At 63.8% G+C, this 9,890-nt stretch overlaps 1 protein-coding gene across 1 annotated transcript; it reads right to left on the bottom strand.

Moving 5' to 3' along the window:
• Positions 1-2,537: 2,537 nt before the first annotated feature.
• On the bottom strand, positions 2,538-6,320 carry CLDN19 (claudin 19). The gene is made up of 4 exons (XM_036079189.2): positions 6,085-6,320; positions 4,708-4,872; positions 4,513-4,597; positions 2,538-2,744 (listed from the first exon to the last, which is right to left on the bottom strand). The coding sequence occupies exons 1-4, from the start codon at positions 6,305-6,307 to the stop codon at positions 2,582-2,584; spliced, it is 636 nt and encodes a 211-aa protein (XP_035935082.2). The 5' UTR covers positions 6,308-6,320; the 3' UTR covers positions 2,538-2,581.
• Between the last annotated feature and the right edge of the window lie 3,570 nt (positions 6,321-9,890).

The following is a 9,890-nucleotide window of genomic DNA, read 5'->3' as shown; positions in this document are numbered from 1 at the left end:
GTTCGAGGCAGAAAGGGCATCCCTCCACGAAGGACCAGCGGGAAGCTTGTTCCTGCGGCTGTCAGACCCACCGCTGTCCCCGAAACTCACGGGGAGCAGCCAGCACATTCTATCCCCATGTTTTCCTACCAAGTCCCAAGCCTCTGGTGGACCCTGAACCTCAAGAGAATACACACGGTGTCCTGGCCAACCGCTTTGTGACCAGACTGCAAGGGCTGCCAAATCCGCAGCTGGGGACGGGAGGGAGGTGCTGGAGGTCCAGCCTCTGGGCCCCACGTCCCCGCCTGCTCAGCTGGTGCCCGTGACAGGAGCCTTCACCCAGACTCTCAATTTCCAGGTTCCAGATTTGGTGGTGTCAGTCGGGGCTCTTTTGGTTGTAGGAGACCGAGGTCAAACTCAAAATTGTTTCAGCAAAAAAGGTGGATATGTATTGGGAGGATGTGGGAACCTCAGGGAGCAGCCTGGTCTCAGGAAAGGCAGACGGAGACAGGCCTTCCTGTCATCTTTCCTCGGCTCACCTCTTCACCAAGGTGCCTTTCTCCCTCCCAGAGGCCCGCAGAGTGGCAAGAAATGTGGCCCCAACGGCCCCGAGCCGTAGGCCTCACAGAGGCGCCCACACATCGCAGTCCCTCAGGAGGCACCTGAGCTCAACGCCAGGCCCACCCCAGGCCAGTTCCGGCGGGATGTGGAGCCTGGGCACCAGCTCCCCACATTATAGCTTCTGGCACCCAGAGAGACTCTTCTGTAGTCCTCACTCATAACTCGAGGGGCAGGACTCTGGTAAACCCACGCGGGGTCAGGCGCCCACCCCCGGAGCCAGGGGCTGGCCAGGCCGCAGGAAACGGCCACTCCTGAGGCGCCCCGTGGACGTGCGGCCGTGGCCAGGCCGGGGCCCTGCGCCCATAGTCCCACAGCCGCTCCACCGCTCGCTCCTCTCCTCCCATCCCTGACCTCCGAGCGTGCATGACAGTCACCCTGTCTGACCTCACCTCCCTCGAGCCACGCTCAGGGGAGAAGGCCCAGCTACCTCCTTGGGATTCAGTGAGTTGGTGAGAGCTTGGTCACCAGCAGGTGTTGGAGGAAGCCAGACAGAGCTGGCTGAGGAGGGCATGAGGAAGGCAGGGGGCAGTTATGGTCAGCTCTTTCCAGATGAGAGACAGAGGGTAGCCAGTGGCCAGAGACTCGGGGCCAGGGAGGATGTTTGGGCTGGCGAGGCCTGAGCGTGAGCGGAGGTGCTGATCTGGGTTAATCTTCCCTACATCTCTCTGAGGACATCTCCTCCTTCTACACTAAGGTAGTATCTATACTTCCAGACCGAAAGCCCCTCCAGCGTGGACCGCACCCTTCTGCCTGAGGCCGCCCCTCTCTACTCTGGATCCAGGGCGGGGATGTAGGGGGACCTCGGCAGACTGGAGAGGAGGAAGGGCGGATGTGGAAGAAGGGGCAGCATTAGGGGGCTTGCAACCTTGCTCAGGACAGTCTTCGTGGCTGAAAGGCCCTAAGGTCCCTCTCCATGTAGTGAGCTCCTCCAGTGTCCCCTCAACCCAGCTCTGAGGTAAGTGTCAGGCCAGGGAGGTTACTGGAGCCCCGATTGGCACCGGATGTGCCATGTAACCCACCCTGCAGGTCTGTCTCCCCGTCTTGCTGCCCGAAGACCCCAGGGACCAGCTCTGACCTCTCCGAGCCAAGACCCACCGTGGCCATGCCAGGGGCACACCAAATGACACCACAGTTGGAGCTGGATGTTCACTTCTCTTTCCAAACAATACCAAACACACGGCCTAAGTGTGGCCGGGGGGACAGAGTCAGATTGGGGACCTGGACATTACACACCCAGGGGGCCCTTGGCGGAGGCGGACAACTTAACAACTGGTCTGAAAGTCAAAAGAGAGGAGAGCTGGTTAGTGGGGTGAGCAGCAGGGTGGGGCAGGGGCTGTGGGGTGCGGGCCCAGACGCAGGGCCTGACCAGCGCAGTCAGACCCGGGCACCCACGGCAGCCCTCCCTGGGGCCCACTCCTGGGGGCGGGCTGGCCGAGCCATGCGCGGGGGTGTCCGCGGGCTGCTGGGCGGACTGGAAGAGCCTGAGACCTGAACTCAGGAACGGTGGGGCCAAGCCTCTTGGTGTCCCTGAACCTGTTTCCTCGTGTGTAAGGGGGACATTCATCATCCTGGCCCTGCCCCCTGCATGGGGTTGCTGTGAGGAGCCTGCCAGCCTGGGGACGGGAAGGCTCTGGCCACCCCAGGGCATGGGGCACCAAGGGCCATCTTTGTGGCTGTGTCCCCGGGGCCCAGCACAGAGCAGACACTCGTGTGCCACCCCGGGAAAGCGCCGGCGCCTGGATGGCAAACGTACTTGCTGGTGCCCGTGCGCTGTGCAGACGGGTCCACGCCTGCAGCGGGACAGGCGTGTGCACCTGTGGGCTGGGGCCTGCCTCTGGCCTCCCTCTGAGTGTCTGGGTCTGAGTCTCAGAGCGCAGGGTGGGTGCCTGTGTGGGGACAAGCTGCTCAGAGCCCTAACGGAGCTCGCGGGGCGCCCTACTGGCCCTGCCCAGGGTGCTGCAGGGGCCGGCGGAGTCCGGGCTCAGACGTACTCTCGGGCGGCAGCCGAGGGGCCAGGCCGGTAAGGCTGCGGGCTGCTGTTGGATCTCTCAGGCTCCGGGCACGTGCAGCAGAGGAAGGAGCCCCCCAGCATGGCCAGGCCGGCGGACGCCCAGCCCACGAACAGGGCCGAGCCAAACTCGTACCTGCAAGGGGTAGGGAGGACAGCATCAGGTGTGGCTGCAAGCCTGCCCTCCCCCAGGGATCCCCCGTGGGGGCGGGGGGCGTGCAGGGGGTGGGGAGCTGAGACTGGGGGCCTCCCAAGCCTCCTCAGTCTCTCGGAGAAGTTCCGCTGCAGGCCCATCGCTCCTCCCGACTTCCACGCAGCACATCACCCCCACCCAAGGCGACACAGGCCCAGGGTGGGCCTGCTCCGCCCAGACTCGGGCCCCTTTCCTCCTCCGGCCAGGGGCGGGGGTGCGGGAGGGCCGCCGAGTCCCGTGGGGAGGAGCAGGGCAATCCCTGCCATCTTTCTCTCAGTCCCCCTCCGGCGCCCGGAACCCCCAGCCCGGGCTTCGCGCGGTCCTCGGGGGCACAGCGGTCCCTCCACCTGGCGCTCCTGACTCCCTGCCTCGGGGCCGCCGCCAGCCTGCGCACCCCCCACTCCCGCTCTGCGGCGCCCAGGGGTTCCCCGATTCCGTGCCTTTGCTGGAGGCGCCCCCTCCTGGAGCGTCCCCCCTTCTGCGCTTCCTCCGCTCCTCTGCCTTCAGGGCCCACTTGGGCCACCTCCTCCCAGGGGCTTTCCCTGACCCCTCCTTATGTGCCTCCTGCTGACTCTTCCTGGGTGGCCTTCAGCTCCTGGCTTGCCTGGCTCCCCGCAGAGCGCCCCGAGGGCGGACAGCGCCGGATTCATCCGTGTCCCCCAGGCCCAGCACGGCCCGTGTACCAGCTGTCTCGGGGAGTGTTGGAGGGACAGGGAGGAGTGCCAGCCTGGCGTCTGTCTCTGAGTTGAGCTGCCTCTTGCTTGATCTTCGTGGGTAGAGCTCCAACCCCAGGGGACGAGCGCCGTGCCTGTGGTCTCCTTTTCTTCCCCCGCCCCACCTCTGCCTTCTCCAGCCGGCCCTCCTGACTGTGATAGCCTGGGTACCTTTTCTCATTCTCCCTCCAGCCCAGGGCCCAAGGTCTGTTGGAATGTCTGGGGTTGAGACTGTCCCATTCTCTGCTCGGGCACAGCTGAGAGGCGGGGTGGAGCCAGGTGGGCCCAGGCTCTTCACAGAGCCCCGTATCCGGCCCTCACGCCCTGGGCCTTCCTAGTCCTGGCCCTTCTAGCTCCTAAACATCTCTGAACCTACTCTGCACTGCGAGCCTCGGGCCCCAAGCCCTGCTGCAGACCTTTGCACCTTACCGGTCTTAGCCTCTCCCCATCGTGCTGCATGCCACAGCCGGAAGGATTGTTGGCTGCCTTCCACCCCAGGATGGGGAACCAAATCTTCCCTCCGGCTGTAAGGCCCCCCCACATCTGCCTTACCGCTTGTCCAGTCTCCATCTCCCAGCCCAATGCACCTGTCACCTTGGGCAGAAGTCACAACGAGGGCTTTACTGAGTGCTCTCCAGGGCCCCGGCATTGTGCTGAGCCCGCCCCGCAACATCTCACTGAGCCCTCACAGCCACGTCAGCTGGGTCCTTGGGTCCCAGCTCCATCTGACCGGAACTCGCCCTTCACACAGCCAGCGCGCCCAGATCTGGGGTTTCAACCCGGATCCAGGCTGCTGAGCTCCTGCGGTGTCCTCCACGGGACTCTGGCCCCTTCAGAGGGCTCAGCCACACCCTGCCTGGCCCCCCACTCCAGACAGCTTCGCCGTGACAGCACCTGCGGCCCCCCCTACCCCGTTTCTTCCTCCACGTGTCCTGCTGGACAAAGGCAGCGGAGCGGGAGGCCCAGCTCCCTGGTCCAAGCCACGCGCTGGCCCTCACCTGGCATTGACAGGTGTGCTGGGGTTGAAGAACTCCTGGGTCACTAGGGTGGCATACCACGAGACGGCTGTCAAAGTGCAGAGGCCTAAGGACAGAGGAGGGAGCGCTCAGCTCTACTCTGGCCCCCGGCTGGCCACCCAGAGCGGGGCCACCTGCCATGACCAAGATGGCAGATAGGGAGCCAGGGACACTGACCTGCCAGGAGGAAGAGGACACCCCCAGAGATGGCGATGCGGCCCTTGGCGATGGGGTTGCTGTCTCCAACCCGAGTGCACTTCATGCCGACCACACTGAGGACCATGGCCACAAAGCCCAGGAGCACGGCCACCACCATCAGGGCTCGCGCTGACTGGATGTGACCTGGGCAGAGCAGGGGGCACTGAGCAGGCTCTGGGAGAAGTGGGCAGGTGTGAGGAGCGCAGCAGGGAAGGGGTTGGGGCAGGGGCCGGAAGCTCCCCCTGGGCAGCCACCTGCAGCAGGTGTGAGGGGACAGTGAGGACAGGGTGTGGGGCTGAGCTTCACCTCTACCACCCGCCGTTCACTCCCCCTGCAGGTTCCTCCAGGTGGTGTGTGCGGTGCCGGGGTAGTTGGACTTCTCTCGTCCGCTGCTCTCTGGCGGTGGGACTCCCTTTGGGGCCCGGCCCACCCCTCCCAAGCAGCGGGCTCAGTTCCTCCCGGGGCCTTGCAGATTCAGCAGGAGGGAGTGAGGGTGTCTGAGGTCCATCCAGCTCAGCCCCAAGTTGGCTTTCAGGCAGGGACACCTTCCCCACCAGCCATTCTGGCTCCTGGTCACCTTCCCTCTGCCCTCTGAGTCACCCGTGGCAGCCGTACACCTGTGCGCAGGTCAGTCCTGGGCCGCGGGCAGCTCGGGGGAGCTGGGTCGCTGAAGGAGACCAGATGACCCGCCTGGCCGGGTGTCGTGGGGGAGGGCCGTGTGACAGCTGCCCCGCTCAGGCCTGCGCCGCCCTGGGCAGAGGCTGGGTGGGTTGGCCCTGAGCCGGGGACGGAGCTGTGGTGCTGCCTATTTACAAGCCAACTTGTCAAGTTCAAATGCACACGCCAGGAGGAGAGGGACCTAGTGCCCAAGCACCTGTGTGCACAGGCGTGTGTGTGTGTGTGTGTGCGTGTGTGCGTTGGAACACCCAAACGGAGGCGTGCTTGTCTAGGTGGCAGGCCTGGCATGAAGGTGTGTGTGCACAGTGTGTCTGCTGCAGAGTATGGGGGGAGGTGGAGGGGAGCCTGAGGGCCAGGCACTCATCTATCTCATTGAACCCTCCACAGTCCTGTAAAGTCCTAGTGCTCCCCTCTACAGACGAGGACATTAGAGCACAGAGAGGGTTAGCGACTCCTTGAAGGTGACAGTGGCAGAGCTGGGATCTGGACCCATGGCTGCCGGAGCCTGGAGCCCCTGCCCTCCACGGAGCACCAGGCGGGCCTGGATTTTCAAAAGCGCACGCGGGCAGGGGGCTGGAGAATGGAGCCCAGCGCAGGTCGCAGGCTGTGGGCAAGCTTGCTCTGGACCTCGCCTTCCCCCACATCCCACCTTCCCAACCCAGCTGGAGGGAGGCCTACCTTCCAGGGCGAGCAGTGAGTCATAGAGCTTGCACTGCACCTGCCCGGTGCTCTGGGAGGCGCAGGACATCCAGAGCCCTTCGTAGAGGCCCACGGCCGTGATGATGGCGTCGCCCGCGTAGGAGGACTGCTTCCACTGCGGGAGGGCTGTGCTGGCGATGATGCCCACCCAGCCACCCAGGGCCAGGAAGTAGCCCAGGAGCTGGAGGCCTGAGTTGGCCATGGCCCAGGGGAGGGGGCTGCAGGTTCCAGGGCTCAGCGCTGGGCCAGGGTCCCTGGGGGGGCTGGGGCCATGGCCAGGTGAGAGGAGCTGCTGGGTGGGGGGGGAGGGGGAGCAGCGCTGGCCAGAGGCTGAGAAGGAGAGGGGGCAGGCCCGCAGCAGTAGCAGCGGCTGCAGCGGCTCTGGACTCTAGAATGCAGGGGGAGGCCCAGGGGCTGGAAAGGCCAGGGGCCCGCCCACAGCAGCCGCCTAAGCCAGGGCAGGGTCTCCAGCAGAGCTCCTGCCAGCCCCCTGGGGGCGGGGGGCGGGGCCATGGCCCAGGTGGGTGCCCTTGCCCCACCTCCCAGGGATAGAGAGGGGAGGGGCTGGGAGGAGTGACCTTGCTTGCCCTCAGGGCCTTCCTGCCAGGGAACCCCCTTTAGGAACCATGCAAATGCCCTACAATTCTAATTCCTGCCCAAGCGCCAGCCCCGAGATGATGGATTTTGCTATTGCGTGGCTGACCTGACCCTTGGGGTTTTCTGTCCTCTGACTGTAGGACAGAAAAGAAATGGAATTCTACTTTGCAGCAGGTAAGACTAAAGTTAGACAACAGAGAGAACTTTTTGGAGAGGGCTCTGAGGCCAGATGTGGAGAGACTGGGCTGGATGTTGGGGAGAGAGAGTCCCAGGTTCTGGGGGGCCATATGTATCAAAAGCAGGGGAGGCCAGGCCAGGGAATATGCACTGTGGGGTCTGTTTGAGATCTGAGGGGGGCAGAAGAAGGACCCTTCAAGGCTGGGCCAGACCTGGCTGCCAGCCAGCAAGGGGCTTGGCCAGGGAGGTGGGAGATAGCACCGACCTCCTGGCATCAGCCCGAAGGAAGGCAGACTGTTCAGCCCCGTTAATCCCCTTGCTGGCTGGCTTAGCAGCTCCTGCTGGGGCTGGAGGCACCGGGCCCTGGCCCCCAGCTCCAGAACAGCCTGACCGGGAGCCAGGAGCTGGGAGCCCTGGCCTCTGCACATTCCTAGGGTTCGGGCTGCCCCTCCTAGTGCCCCGCCTCCCCCTTCTCTCTCCCACCCCAGCTCAGCCCTCTGGAGCAGGGGAATATTTAACTCTCCTCCAGCTCATTAGCAATCCCCTCACGTTCAGTTTGGCCCCGTGGGCTCCACTGGGCGTGGGTGCAGGGGGAATGTCACAATCCTGCTCCTACTCGGGCCAGCCCCTGGCTGCCCCCTCCATCCCCAGTGGCCCACCTGCCTTTCCTGGACCGCACTGGGGGAAAGCAGGGCCTGGCTGCCGACCCCCCGCCCTCACCCGTAGGCTTCCTCCCCCACAGCCCGGCCCCCCTCTGCAGGGACTTGTCCCCAGCCTGCTCCCTCGCATTCTTCACGTGGCTATGCAAATGAGGGGGTGCCAGGCGCTGCGCAGACAAGGGCTGCCCTGTGCCCGCCCGGGGCGTGGGCCCCTGGTATGGCCTACAGCTCCAGTGGCTGGGGCAGTTCCGCATGCGGGGCAGACACTGGGCCCCCTGTGCGCTGGGAAGGCCAGAGCCACGTGGATCCACGGACACACAGACCTGCTTCCTGGGACGGCCCGAGGGTCCCCCAGTTCAAAAGGGGCCTAGAACAGTTGTCGAGAAGTCAGTCCTGCGTTGGGATCCCTCTTCTATCACAGGCAGTTTGGAGACCGTACGATCAGGGGGAACAGAGGACATGGCTGGGGCCCAGAGCGGAGACTCCTGGGGACGCAGTGAGCACCCTTTCTGCGCACGAACTGTCTGGTCCTCAAGGCAGCTGTTGGCGCTGGGCAGGCCGGGAGGTAACCTCCCCGGGCCAAGTGCGCAGCAGACCTGTGCACCAGCGCCACGCTCACCCCACACCCTGATTTCTGAGGAGGACCCTGATGAATGAGGGGACTGAGAACCAAAGAGGGGAAGTGCTTAAGGTCACACAGCTGCCCCCAGAAGTGAAGTCTGGGGGCGCGAGACCTTAGAGATGTGGGGACGCCTGCACACCCCTCCGTCCAGGGCATCCCTCCCTCGCACTGGGCTCCAGAGCTACTCTGTGGTCCAGACTGAGGCTCACGGCCCCTCTGAAGCTCTTCTGGGCAACCCTCCTCTTTGCTATTTGAGGTTTCCAGGCTGTCAGAATATCCTCTCCTACCCTAAGGGCCTTCCCTCACCGAGGTTCCAAAGCCGTTTGGAATTCAGATGGCGCTCCTGGGGGGCGTTTCCTACTCCCCCTGCGGTCCCCTGCAGTCCAGTGACTCCCAGGCATGCGGGGAGAGCAGGACCGCTCAGGGTCCCAGCCCAGCCTCCGTTTGGAGCTAACTAGAAACTGCCCTGGAGTGCCACACTTCCTAACAAGTGCCTTCATGTATGTGACCAGAAGCTTAGGCTTCTAGCTCTACCTTTGCCACCAAAAGGCTGTGTGACATTGGGCAAGTCCCTTAGCCTCTCTGAGATAAAACAGGGATAAAGGCACTGGCCCTGTCGGGTTCATGAGGGAGATACAGGGATCAAATAATGGGTGGAAGCGCTTTTGGAAAGCATACTATACCTGAAGAAATGGGGCTGGCTAAGGAAAGCTCTTCGCCAAAGACTCCCTCCTGGGCGAGACCCCCCTGGGCCCTCTCGTCCTGGGTGTGGGCGCGCTGCCTGGGACTTGGAGCCCCACGGCCCCTTCCTGCCCAGCAGTGCCTGGCAGAGAGCCAGGCTCAGCAGACGCACACTGATCATCGACTGGTTTGGGGAGTCCACGTCGTCGCCTCCCTCCGGGTGGATTACTGGAGCTGTTTCCCCGGCCCCCTCCCACTGCCCATCGGGAGGGTCTGATTCAGTTGGTTGCCATCCAGCGCACTCGGCAGCCACCACCTGAAATGTCGGGGGCTCAGGAGGTGGTGCTGGTCTTACTCCCCCTGCAACTCAGACTCCCTCTCCTCTGGAAGCACAGGCTGGGAATGGAGAGGGCTTGCCTTAGGCCCCCCAGCTGGGCGGCAGCGCGGTGTCCAGGCGGGGCCAAGCACCCAGAGCTGCCATCCCGTAATGCTCTGCGCCTCTTTCCACTCATAGCATTTGGCGTGTGGTTTGCTTCCTTCCCCGGGAAATGTAAGCACCTCCAGGCCCTACTACCAGCCTCATTTTCACTTCACCCAGGGTGGGGGTGGGGTGGGATCTCTGCAACGTGTGTGGCTGCGGGGGGTGCCCCCTCCTCCCCAAACAACCCTGAGCGCAGGCTGTCCTTGGCACCCCTGCTGGGAGCCCTGCCAGTTGCCTGGACCACTAGCCTGCCCTCATTGCATGCACTTATCCCAGGCCCAGACACTGAAAACCTTTGGCCTTTCATGAGTTAAACTGAGACAGTTGGCTGGCTCTGTGTGGTTAGCATACACTGAAATTGTAAAGGTCATCTGCCTTGGCGTGGAAGCCTCTGGAGGACCAGAGTCAGGCTGATGTAGTTTTCTGTTCTGTGAGTATCTGCTACGTGCTAAGCGTTGTACCAGGTGCTTTCCGAGCATTCCCTCGTTACTGCGGCCAGGCATCCTGGGCGGTAAGGACCACAACCCCATGTTACTGCGGGGGACACGCACTCTGGCCTCACACGACT

This window comes from Halichoerus grypus, chromosome 5 (genome assembly GCF_964656455.1).
Source record: "Halichoerus grypus chromosome 5, mHalGry1.hap1.1, whole genome shotgun sequence".
In the NCBI taxonomy this organism is placed as follows: domain Eukaryota; kingdom Metazoa; phylum Chordata; class Mammalia; order Carnivora; family Phocidae; genus Halichoerus; species Halichoerus grypus.
This window is presented reverse-complemented; position numbering and strand designations above follow the sequence as displayed.

What these genes read in the sequence shown, in the direction of transcription:
- CLDN19 (XM_036079189.2), bottom strand. Translation starts at nt 6,307, where the DNA reads ATGGCCAACTCAGGCCTCCAGCTCCTGGGCTACTTCCTGGCCCTGGGT. An exon ending in CTCACTGCTCGCCCTGGAAG is followed by an intron (nt 4,873 to 6,084) that starts GTAGGCCTCCCT and finishes TGCTCTGCCCAG; the next exon opens with GTCACATCCAGTCAGCGCGA. An exon ending in AGCACACCTGTCAATGCCAG is followed by an intron (nt 2,745 to 4,512) that starts GTGAGGGCCAGC and finishes TACCCCTTGCAG; the next exon opens with GTACGAGTTTGGCTCGGCCC.